Genomic DNA, 12,999 nt, shown 5'->3' on the forward strand with positions numbered 1-12,999 from the left:
TGGAACATTTCTGGGATCTTTTATTTCAGCTCATGAAACACTTTACATGTTGCTTTTATATTTTTGTTCAGGGTATGTAAAATCAAATAAGTGATCATCTATTGCACCACACATGCATTAGTAGCATGGTCCCTGGAGCTCAGCTGTGCTTCACATATAGCCTCCATCCATCCCTGCTGTTCTGCTATGGTGCCAGCCCGGAGGAAGAAGGTCCGCTTCCTGTCTTTAGGAGTAATAGTCCATTCGAATGATCCGTCGCCTCCTTCAACAACCTCTACCACTGCCCCAACCAGGTTGATGGGCTTCAGAAGCTTCTGGATGAAGGAGAAGTGATGTTGTTTTAGATGGCAGATATGCTGTGCTTCCCAATTGGCACCCTATTCCCTATATATTGTGCGTCCCTATCGGCACCATATTCCCTATACTGACTGCAGAAAGCCTTTGTTGAACTGAAATTGGTACTTCATGGAAGTAAAACTAAGTATATGTTATTTTCCAAATCACGTAAAAATGTATCTGATGATTTATGCATGGAAACTTTGGATGGTGACCTCATTGACCGTGTCACCGCTTATAAATATCTGGGCATCTGGATTGTCGAAAAGCTATCTTTCCAAAAGCATGTTGATGAGTTAGTTAACAAATTAAGAATAAACATAGTCTTCTTCTATAGGAACAGGTCCTGTCTTTAGTTAAATGACAGAAAACAACTCATTCAGTCAGCACAGCGTAGCCTAGCGGTTAGAGCGTTGGACTAGTAACCCAAAGGTTGCAAGATCAAATCCCTGAGCTGACAAGGTACAAATCTGTCGTTCTGCCCCTGAACAAGGCAGTTAACCCACTGTTCCTAGGCTGTCATTGAAAATAAGAATTTGTTCATAATTTTATCCTGTTGGGGCTAGGGGGCAGTATTGACAATTTCGGAAAAAATATGTGCCCATATTAAACTGCCTCCTACTCAAACTCAGAAGCTAGGATATGCATATTATTAGTAGATTTGGATAGAAAACACTCTGAAGTTTCTAAAACCGTTTGAATGGTGTCTGTGAGTATAACAGAACTCATATGGCAGTCAAAACCCTGAGAGAAATCCTAACAGGAAGTGGAAATCTGATGTGTGGAATCACTTTCAAGCCTTTGCCTATGAAACACACTGTAAATTAGGATTCATGTAGCACTTCCTACGGCTTCCACTAGATGTCAACAGTCTTTACAAAGTGGTTTGAGTCTTCTCCGGTAAAAACTGACCGAACGAGAGGCCTGGAAAGTTTGTCACGGGGGAAGTCCATTTCTACTATGACACGCGTGCCCGTGGGTACTCTCTCGTTCCGAAACGTTTTGTAAGACAATGCAATCGTCCGCCTTGAATATTATTGAAGTTCTGATTGAAAAAGGCCCTAAAGATTTATGCTATACAACGTTTGACATGTTTGAACGAACGTAAATAATATTTTTTTGCACTTTCGTGACGACAAGTCCCACGCGCTTCGTACATTTTGAGTAGCCTTCAGAACGCGCTAACAAGAAGGAGCTATATGGACATAAATTATGAACTTTTTCTAACAAAACTACATTTGTTGTGGACCTGGGATTCCTGGAAGTGCCTTCTGATGAAGGTAATCAAAGGTAAGTGAATATTTACAATAGTATATTTGATTTTAGATGGTTCCAAGATGGCGGTAACCTGTATCGCCTAGCCTATTTTTCTGAGCATAGTACCTCGTTTATTGCAAAGTGTGATTTCCCAGTAAAGTTATTTTGAAATCTGGCAATGCGGTTGCATTCACGAGATGTTAATCTATAATTCTTTGAATGACAATATTATATTTTAGCAATGTAATTTTGTAAATTGTAGCGCTGATTCACCGGCAGTTTTGGAGGCTAAATATTTTCTGAACATCACCGACATTGTAAAATGCTGTTTTTGGATATAAATATGAACTTCATAGAACAAAAAATGCATGTATTGTCTAACATAATGTCCTAGGAGTGTCATCTGATGAAGATTGTCAAAGGTTAGTGCATAATTTTAGCTGGTTTTCTGCTTTTGGTGACGCCTGTCTTTGCATTGAAAATAGCTGTGTGTAATGTTTTGTCAATGTACTGTCCTAACATAATCTAACTTTATGCTTTTGCCGTAAAGCCTTTTTGAAATCGGACAACGTGGTTAGATTAAGGAGATGTTTATCTTTCAAAGGGTGTGAAATAGTTGATTGTTTGAGAAATTAAAAATTATTAGATTTTTGCTGTTTTGAATTTCGCGCCATGTATCTTGTCAAGCAATCCCGTTACCGGGATCCGAATGGGAAGGGGTGGCCCCAACAGGTTTTAACTGACTTGCCTAGTTAACTTCTCTAGGGCCGGTGGGACGAAATCGTCCCACCTACGTAACAGCCAGTGGAATCCTGTGGCGCGTTATTCAAATACCTTAGAAATGCTATTACTTCAATTTCTCAAACATATGACTATTTTACACCATTTTAAAGACAAGACTCTCGTTAATCTAACCACACTGTCCGATTTCAAAAAGGCTTTACAACGAAAGCAAAACATTAGATTATGTCAGCAGAGTACCCAGCCAGAAATAATCAGACACCCATTTTTCAAGCTAGCATATAATGTCACAAAAACCCAGAAGACAGCTAAATGCAGCACTAACCTTTGATGATCTTCATCAGATGACACACCTAGGACATTATGTTATACAATACATGCATGTTTTGTTCAATCAAGTTCATATTTATATCAAAAACCATCTTTTTACATTAGCATGTGACGTTCAGAACTAGCATACTTCCGGTGAATTTACTAAATTACTCACGATAAACGTTCACAAAAAGCATAACAATTATTTTAAGAATTATAGATACAGAACTCCTCTATGCACTCGTATTGTCCGATTTTAAAATAGCTTTTCGGTGAAAGCACATTTTGCAATATTCTGAGTAGATAGTCCGGCATCACAGGGCTAGCTATTTAGACACCCAGCAAGTTTAGCACTCACCAAAGTCAGATTTACTATAAGAAAAAGGTTATTACCTTTGGTGTTCTTCGTCAGAATGCACTCCCAGGACTTCTACTTCAATAACAGATGTTGGTTTGGTCCCAAATAATCCATTGTTATATCCAAACAGCGGCGTTTTGTTCGTGCGTTCAAGACACTATCCGAAAGGGTAAAGAAGGGTGACGAGCATGGCGCATTTCGTAACCAAAAAATTCGAAATATTCCATTACCGTACTTCGAAGCATGTCAACCGCTGTTTAAAATCCATTTTTATGCCATTTTTATCGTAAAAAAAGCGATATTATTCCGACCGGGAATCTGCATTTAGGTAAACAGACGAAAGAAAATAAAGCATGGGGTCGACTCGGGCACGCGCCTAAGCCCATTGTCCTCTGATCGGCCACTTGCCAAAAGCGTAAATGTGTTTCAGCCTGGGGCTGCCTCGATATCATTCAGCTTTTTCCCGGGCTCTGAGAGCCTATGGGAGCCGTAGGAAGTGTCACGTTACAGCTAAGATCCTCAGTCTTCAATAAAAAGAGCCAAGATGAACAACAACTTGTCAGACAGGCCACTTCCTGTAAGGAATCTTCTCAGGTTTTTGCCTGCCATATGAGTTATGTTATACTCACAGACACCATTCAAACAGTTTTAGAAACTTTAGGGTGTTTTCTATCCAAAGCCAATAATTATATGCATATTCTAGTTACTGGGCAGGAGTAGTAACCAGATTAAATCGGGTACGTTTTTTATCCGGCCGTGTCAATACTGCCCCCTACCCCCAACAGGTTAAATAAAGGTGAAAATTCATTCTGGTTAATGACTATGGCAATATTGTTTATACACTTCTCAAAAAAATAAAGGGAACACTTAAACAACACAATGTAACTCCAAGTCAATCACACTTCTGTGAAATCAAACTGTCCACTTAGGAAGCAACACTGATTGACAATAAATGTAACATACTGTTGTGCAAATGGAATAGACAACAGGTGGAAATTATAGGCAATTAGCAAGACACCCCCAATTAAGGAGGGGTTCTGCAGGTGGGGACCACAGACCACTTCTCAGTTCCTATGCTTCCTGGCTGATGTTTTGGTCACTTTTGAATGCTGGCGGTGCTTCTAGTGGTAGCATGAGACGGAGTCTACAACCCACACAAGTGGCTCAAGTAGTGCAGCTCATCCAGGATGGCACATCAATGCGAGCTGTGGCAAGATGGTTTGCTGTGTCTGTCAGCGTAGTGTCCAGAGCATGGAGGCGCTACCAGGGGACAGGCCAGTACATCAGGAGACGTGGAGGAGGCCGTAGGAGGGCAACAACCCAGCAGCAGGACCGCTACCTCCACCTTTGTGCAAGGAGGAGCAGGAGGAGCACTGCCAGAGCCCTGCAAAATGACCTCCAGCAGGCCACAAATGTGCATGTGTCTGCTCAAACGGTCAGACACAGACTCCATGAGGGTGGTATGAGGGCCCGACGTCCACAGGTGGGGGTTGTGCTTACAGCCCAACACCATGCAGGACGTTTGGCATTTGGCAGAGAACACCAAGATTAGGAAATTCGCCACTGGCACCCTGTGCTCTTCACAGATGAAAGCAGGTTCACACTGAGCACGTGACAGACGTGACAGAGTCTGGAGACGCCATGGAGAACGTTCTGCTGCCTGCAACATCCTCCAGCATGACCGGTTTGGCGGTGGGTCAGTCATGGTGTGGGATGGCATTTCTTTGGGGGGCCGCACAGCCCTCCATGTGCTCGCCAGAGGTAGCCTGACTGCCATTAGGTACCGAGATGAGATCCTCAGACCCCTTGTGAGACCATATGCTGGTGCGGTTGGCCCTGGGTTCCTCCTAATGCAAGACAATGCTAGACATCATGTGGCTGGAGTGTGTCAGCAGTTCCTGCAAGAGGAAGGCATTGATGCTATGGACTGGCCCGCCCGTTCCCCAGACCTGAATCCAATTGAGCACATCTGGGACATCATGTCTCGCTCCATCCACCAACGCCACGTTGCACCACAGACTGTCCAGGAGTTGGCGGATGCTTTAGTCCAGGTCTGGGAGGAGATCCCTCAGGAGACCATCCGCACCTCATCAGGAGCATGCCCAGGCATTGTAGGGAGGTCATACAGGCACGTGGAGGCCACACACACTACTGAGCCTCATTTTGACTTGTTTTAAGGACATTACATCAAAGTTGGATCAGCCTGTAGTGTGGTTTTCCACTTATCTTTTGAGTGTGACTCCAAATCCAGACCTCCATGGGTTGATAAATTGGATTCCCATTGATTATTTTTGTGTGATTTTGTTGTCAGCACATTCAACTATGTAAAGAAAAAAGTATTTAATAAGATTATTTCATTCATTCAGATCTAGGATGTGTTATTTTAGTGTTCCCTTTATTTTTTTGAGCAGTATATGAATGCAGCCGCCACTGTATTGGATGCAGTTTATCATAGTGCGTTGCGCTTTATTACGGGGGATAAGTTCTCTACACATCATTGCATTTTGTATCAGAAAGTAGGATGGCCCTCCTTGAAGTCTCGTAGATCGATGCATTGTACTCGTTTTGCCTACAAAGCCCTCTTGCATAAACTTCTGCCATACCTTACCTCATTATTAACCTTCAGACATATGTTACCAGACCTGGACTCATGACTAACCCTGGAGATCCCTTCAATCACCACTGAGTAGGTACATCTGCTTTTTGTTTTTTTGGCCTCTCATGTTGAATGATCTCCAAAAGTCCTTAAAGTTGATGGAGTTGGTGCCTCTCGGGTAATTCAGGCGGATGTTAGAGGGCCTTTTTACTGAACAATGTGTATGATTGTGTTTTGCTTTTCATGTTTTGTTTGTTTTTCATGTATTGTGTAATTGATGTGTATATAGATATGTATAGTGTACTTGATGTGTATATACATATGTATAGTGTAATTGATGTGTATATAGATATGTAGTGTAATTGATGTGTATATACACTACCAGTCAACATTTTTTTTTTTACTATTTTCTACATTGTAGAATAATGAACTATGAAATAACACATATGGAATCATGTAGTAACATAAAAGTGTTTAACAAATCAAAATATATTTTATATTTGAGATTCTTCAAGTAGCCATCCTTTGCCTTTGATGACAGCTTTACACACTCTTGGCATTCTCTCAACCAGATTCACCTGAAATGCTTTTCCAGGTGTCTTGAAGGAGTTCCCACTCTGCAGTCCGACTCATCCCAAACGGGGGATTGTGGTCAGGGGGTGTGGAGGCCAGGTCATCTGTTGCAGCACTCCATCACTATCCTTCTTTGTAAAATAGCCCTTACACAGCCTGGAGGTGTGTTGGGTCATTGTCCTGTTGAAAAACAAATGATAGTCCCACTAAACCCAAACCAGATGGGATGGCGTATCGCTGCAGAATGCTGTGGTAGCCATGCTGGTTAAGTGTGCCTTGAATTCTAAATAAATCACAGTGTCATAAATAAAGCAAAGCACCACATCACCATAACACCTCCTCCTCCATGCTTTACATTGGGAAATACACATGCAGAGATCAGCCGTTCACCCACACCGCGTCTCACAAAGACACAGTGATTGGAACCAAAAATGTCAAATTTGGACTCCAGACAAAAGGACAAACTTCCACCGGTCTAATGTCCATTGCTCGTGTTTCTTGGTCGAAGCAAGTCTCTTCTTCTTATTGGTGTCCTTTAATAGTGGTTTCTTTGCAGCAATTCGACCATGAAGGCCTGAGATGATTGTGGACTAGAGGAAAAAGAGGGCCGAGCATGCCCCCATTCTCATCAACGGGGCTGCAGTGGAGCAGGTTGAGAGCTTCAAGTTCCTTGGTGTCCACATCACCAACAAACGAACATGGTCCAAGTACACAATGACAGTCGTGAAGAGGGCACAACAAAACCTATTCCCCCTCAGGAGACTGAAAAGGTTTGGCATGGGTCCTCAGATCCTCAAAAGGTTCTACAGCTGCACCATCGAGAGCATCCTGACTGGTTGCATCACTGCCTGGTATGGCAACTGCTCGGCCTCCGACCGCAAGGCACTACAGAGGGTAGTGCGAACAGCCCAGTGCATCACTGGGGCCAAGCTTCCTGCCATACAGGACCTCTATACCAGGCGGTGTCAGAGGAAGGCCCTAAAAATTGTCAAAGACTCCAGCCACCCTAGTCATAGAATGTTCTCTCTGCTACCACACGGCAAGCGGTACCGGAGCGCCAGGTCTAGGCCCAAGAGGCTTCTAAACAGCTTCTACCCCCAAGCCATAAGACTCCTGAACATCTAGTCAAATGGCTACCCAGACTATTTGCATTGCCCCACTCCCCCCCACACCACTGCCACTCTCTGTTGTCATCTATGCATAATCACTTTAATTAACTCTACCTACATGTACATACTACCTCAACTAACCGGTGCCCCCGCACATTGACTCTGTACCGGCACCCCCCTGTATATATTGTTATTTTTTACTGCTGCTCTTTAATTACTTGGTACTTTTATCTCTTATTATTATCCAGATTTTTTGAAACTGCACTGTTGGTTAGGGGCTCGTAAGTAAGCATTTCACTGTAAGGTTGTATACCTGTTGTAATCAGAGTTCAAAGTTCTTGAAATGTTCTGTATTGACTGGCCTTCATGTCTTAAAGTAATAATGGACTGTCATTTCTCTTTGCTTATTTGAGCTGTTCTTGCCATAATATGGATTTGGTATTTTACCAAATAGGGCTATCTTCTGTATACCTGTCACGTTCGTCGTACAGATGGGACCAAGGCGCAGTGGGAATGTGAATACTCATCTTCTTTATTAAGATGAAAAATCAAAACAAACACAAAACAACGATGAGAAAACAGTCCTGTGAGACATACAGCTACACATGGAACAACTACCCACAAAAACCCATGAAAAAACACCCCTACTAAATAGGACCTTCAATTAGAGGCAACGAGAAACAGCTGCCTCCAATTGAAGGTCAAACCAATAATAGATAGAAATAGATAAACTAGACACAGGCATAGAAATAGACTAACATAGAACATTGCCCAACAAACCCCGAAACACATTAAACAAACCCCCCCTGCCACGTCCTGACCAAACTACAATAACAAATAACCTCTTTACTGGTCAAGACGTGACAATACCCCCATACCTTGTCACAACACAACTGACTGGCTCAAATGCATTAAGAAGGAAAGAAAGGCACACCTGTTAATTGAAATGCATTCCAGGAGACTATCTCATGAAAATGGTTGAGAGAATGCCAAGAATGTGCAAAGCTGTCATCAAGGCAAAAGGTGGCTATTTGAAGAATCTCAAATATAAAATATATTTTGATTTGTTTAACACTTTTTTGGTTACCACATGATTCTAAGTGTGTAATTTCATTGTTTTGATGTCTTCACTATTATTCTACAATGTAGAAAATAGTAAAAATAAAGAAAAACCCTTGAATGAGTAGGTGTTCTAAAACTTTGGACCGGTAGTGTAGCTATGTATAGTGTAATTGATGTGTATATAAATATGTATAGTGTAATGTATGTGTATCGTATAATTGATGTTAATATAGATATGTATTGTGTAATTGATGTGTTCATGCAGGGCTCAACTGCAAAAAAGACCATGGTCTCAGCATGATTCCCTGGCTAAATAAAGATTAAATAAAAATGTAATAAAAATATAGTGTACATCCTATGGGTCCTGGTCAAAAGTAGCACACTACAAAGGGAATAGGGTGCAATTTGAAACATATCTATGACCTAGGCATAGTTTGCTGCCTTGTAATAAAATCCCAACGTAAATGCAATATAGCCTACTGCCTCGACATTTCAAGCATACATGTAGTCTAAATAACAATAGCCTACTTTTTATTGATTTTGTATTCCTTTAACAGTGTTCAAAACACCTAGTTAAGTGAGACCTTGCCACCTTGCTACTGTAGACGTCAGTAAACGGCCCGCTGCTATGGTAACAGGACAACACTGTAGGGGAACATGTTGCACTGACACCGCTGAAAGTTACAATGTAACGCTTGGTCGCATAGCTATATTATTTGCTGCTTTGTCATAAACATAGGGGGAAAAATGCTGTCTCCTAAATAATAATTTAGTCCTAGCTTGCGTGACAAGTTCCCTAGAAAACTAACTGTTGTCTTCTTACCTCTTCATTTTCACCATACAACAGTAGAGTTTCCTTCAACTGAAACCATGCGCGTTTCCACCGGTGCGTAAAATGAGTGCGCTTGGATAACCATCCTTTTTTGTCCTCTTTTATCTCACCGGGGTTTTCATCTGCGCCGTTAGAGGTCGCAGATACTACAGCCATCATAGAGCTTTGAGAATAACGGGATAAATAGCTGAGAAATTAGCCTATAATTCCAGAGCGTCACACACCCAAAGCCTACTGGGTAATGTCGTTCTTCTTGTCCAGCCGCACCATCAACTGATGGCTCGCAGAACAAAGACTAGAACTTCCAGTCCCAGAAAGCCCTGTGCTGTGTTGTTTACGAATGAGTGGGGACGGGAGGGTTAATACCGCGTTTACACACAAGTCGAAAGTAGTAAACACGGACATTTACGACTTGACGATATACACGTTCCGCGTTCAACCAGTTAGGTTCAACCGCGTTCAACCATTTCCGAGTGTCCTAGTTCCGACTAGTTCCGAACGCGGCATATTACAGTGCGATATAGGATACTGATGAACTGGTTGCTATCTGGCTACATGAAGAAAGTTTGGAAAGGAAAGTAGTATAGTTGGCAAAATATTCAGGCTTTGCACTCATGCCAAAATAGGGAGTTTGGAGCCAAATCTAAACACTCACACCCGACCATCGTGATATCACAGTTCAAGCGTTCGAACTTCTTGGAAGATAAGAATTAACACACACATTTTTCATCTCCAGAGAGTGAAAACAGTCCTTTTCGAAAAGGTAAATGTATTTCAAAGATTTGATTCCTTATCAATTAGCACGTCTACGGACTTTGTGTGGGCATTTATAAGTGAAATAGATCAAGCATAGGCTATGTACATTTAATCCTATTACAAGCAATTACATGAACATGTTTTACCTCTCCCAATCAAATGAGAGCACATATCCAGATGTGTCTTGGTTTCAGATGTATTAGGCAAGTTTAAATTCATTATGCAAAGGAACAACAAGTGATGATGATAATAATACTGTTGTTATATTGTTGTTATTATTGATACCCTTTAAATGGTTATATTAAATGATTGTATACAGTACAAGCTGTTTTGCAGCCTATTCATTTACAGTAACTTTTGGCTAATCAATCAATCTGACTCATTGATCCGACAGGATAGTTTTTTCCCCTCAGAAATGTTCTCCATTACCTACTCTCATCTATAGTTTTATTTGTTACCAGATAATTTACGGGGAATTACAAACGTTCTACTACATGGAGTTGCAACTGAGAAGGACTGCACTGTGGCTGTTTCTTCTACTCACCATAAGAACTGGCTTCTGTTCCGCTGAGGCTGAACATTCTCCAATGGTTGGGGGCTTTTTGCAGAAGCACTTTATCCTCGGAGTGGTGTAGAGCTGAGAATGGAGGAAGAATCAACATGCTTTCATTGAACATTATTTATTGTTATGTGCCTCGTGTGAGCTGTGAAGAGGAATTGTCACAATTTACACTTCAGAGTAATTGTTAATTTGTTTATAGAGTTGATGTTCAATAATACATCAAAGATGTCTTATTTGTAAAAGTAAGCTAAACAGTGGTGCTAGAATTCGTTTCCCACCCTGAATGATCTATCATTTATTCAACCGACTGGATATTCTAAACAAATTACCAAGACGCAACATAGCCGATGTTGTTGAATAGAACTTGAGAGCTGTTATTCGAAATAATACCTTCAATGTCGGTCAACTTTGCCTCTTTACCTCATCAAGAAGACACAAGACAGCCAATGTCTGCCTGCAGCAGTTCTTCCCCTCCACCCTTACCCAGACTGTGCCCCCTCTCTGTGGCTCCGAATCCAGTCACCTCACCGACTCCTTCGCCGTCTCCAAGCCCGCCGGCGACACTCTTCAGTCGACTGTCAAATGGGAGTCTCAGCGCCCCGAGCCCCACCAACTCCGGGTGCTCTTTCCATGGGGTGTCTTTTCTTCTCCAGATCGGACTCACCAGGGAAACGGTGAACCTGGATGCCAGCGATCTGTCCGGGCTATCTGCGGTGAAGGAGCTCGTATGTTCAATAGTGGACCAAAAGGTAAGGTAACAATTTACATCACAGTGCTGTTATTACTGTGTAACTAACTACAATGTAATTACAGTGCAACAAATATTATAATGATTCATTATGACAATGTACTTACAGCAGTAACCCTAACCTTAGCCCTAACCTAACCCTAACCCTAACCTTAGCCCTAACCTAACCCTAAAGACAAACCATTTCTTGGCCATATAGTCCTCATGATGGGCATGCATGGAGACATGAGGTCGCATTAAAACCTGAACAAAAACTATACACTCTAAATTATTTTACAGTTGTCTGTGACTTGCTATATTCATCATATTTTATTGGGATTTTAGTTTAGTTTAGTTTATTAATTCGACCATCAAAAAATAAAAAAATAAAATAATATATATATATATATATATATATAAATTTAATATGACACACAATCTCCTTTAGTGGTCTGTATAGCAAATTGTAATACACATTATTTATTTGTAAGCTACAATCTTTAGACTGTTACAGAGGGCATCGCTTTTTAAAGACCTTGTTGCTTTCTAAGAGTTAGAAAACTCATATTTGGACTGTTTTTTGTAGTTATTACTTTTTTATAGAGCGTACAGATGTGTAGTGTTGAACCATGAGGTGAGGCGTTATATTGTCAAGTAAGCATCAGTGTGATAAAACAACAAGAGGTTGCATTTGAGAGAAATACAATTGAAACAGGGCAGATATATACTGTATAGTTGTGGTTTTCACAGGTGTAATATTCTGTTTTGGTTTCTGCTTATGAATGTTACACCTGTTTTTTGCACACAATAGATGCCCCAGGGGTTGATTAGATGAGAGGTGACGGTTTCTCCCTCCTACTTTGCAAAATATTGAAATACTGTGGTAGGCTGGAAAACACAGATAATATAGGATTCCCAGAGTAGTCTACATTACTCAACAACATATTCACTTGCTCTTGTAAGGTATATGGCCTTATCACACATACCACTCCCAGTTTCTATTTGTGTGACAAATACACAGAGCAATGTATAACAAGTTGTTTCTTGTATGGTTCTTGAGTAAAAGTATGAAAACTACATTTTGTTATGATGATGAGTGATTGACACAACAGCGATGGCACAATATACTGTAGAGGCATGTTTTTACTGTCCGTGATAGATTTTATCAAAGAAAAGGGGTGTAACATTTTTCATTCTATGTGTGAGCCATAGTGCAACATCAGATCTTTTCTAATCCTCAATTTAAACATATGGGGCCCATTGCAACGACCATTGGCCAGCGTACTAATGTAACCGATGTGAAATGGCTAGTTAGTTAGCGGTGGTGCGCGCTAATAGTGTTTCAATCGGTGACGTCACTCGCTCTGAGACCTGAAGTGGTTGTTACCCTTGCGTTGCAAGGGCCGCGGCTTTTGTGGCGCGATGGGTAGCGATGCTTCGTGGGTGTCAGTTGTTGATGTGTGCAAGGGTCCCTGGTTCGAGCCCAGGTTGGGGCGAAGAGAGGGACGGAACCTACACTGTTACACTAACTCAAGGTCATCTCTGGTTAAAAAACATTGCGCTAAAATCACTCGCACAGCTGATCTCAATTGCAACCATCACTTGCCATCGATTTATGTCGAGGTTATCTTTTATTCCTGATTGCTGCCAAAAAATTTCAAGAATACTCCTCCCTCTGGTGGGTATTATCAATGGAACAAATTGATCCTGCTTTTTTAGTAGACTGACGACGAATTATCTATTTTGACAATCAGTCCGTACAACTGAAATAAAGTATT

General features: G+C 41.3%; 2 protein-coding genes across 3 annotated transcripts in view; one reads left to right on the forward strand and one right to left on the reverse strand.

Annotated features, from left to right (window-relative positions):
- LOC123727306 (PH domain-containing protein DDB_G0274775) lies at positions 1–9,434 on the reverse strand. Its single transcript, XM_045696067.1, has 2 exons — positions 9,168–9,434; positions 1–314 (listed from the first exon to the last, which is right to left on the reverse strand). The coding sequence occupies exons 1-2, from the start codon at positions 9,333–9,335 to the stop codon at positions 99–101; spliced, it is 384 nt and encodes a 127-aa protein (XP_045552023.1). The 5' UTR covers positions 9,336–9,434; the 3' UTR covers positions 1–98.
- Positions 9,435–9,606: 172 nt separating this feature from the next.
- LOC106571242 (serine/threonine-protein kinase D3) overlaps positions 9,607–12,999 on the forward strand; it is a 76,502-nt gene continuing 73,109 nt past the window's right edge. For both annotated transcript variants that reach the window (XM_014144035.2, XM_014144036.2), the window contains exons 1-2: positions 9,607–9,939; positions 10,394–11,243. In XM_014144035.2, coding sequence (XP_013999510.1) covers positions 10,890–11,243 — 354 coding nt within the window. In that variant the 5' untranslated portion in view covers positions 9,607–9,939; positions 10,394–10,889. The remainder of the gene's footprint in view (positions 9,940–10,393; positions 11,244–12,999) is intronic.

Source organism: Salmo salar, chromosome ssa15 (genome assembly GCF_905237065.1).
Source record: "Salmo salar chromosome ssa15, Ssal_v3.1, whole genome shotgun sequence".
NCBI lineage: Eukaryota > Metazoa > Chordata > Actinopteri > Salmoniformes > Salmonidae > Salmo > Salmo salar.

What these genes read in the sequence shown, in the direction of transcription:
- LOC123727306 (XM_045696067.1), bottom strand. Translation starts at nt 9,335, where the DNA reads ATGATGGCTGTAGTATCTGCGACCTCTAACGGCGCAGATGAAAACCCC. An exon ending in TGTATGGTGAAAATGAAGAG is followed by an intron (nt 315 to 9,167) that starts GTAAGAAGACAA and finishes TCCTTCATCCAG; the next exon opens with AAGCTTCTGAAGCCCATCAA.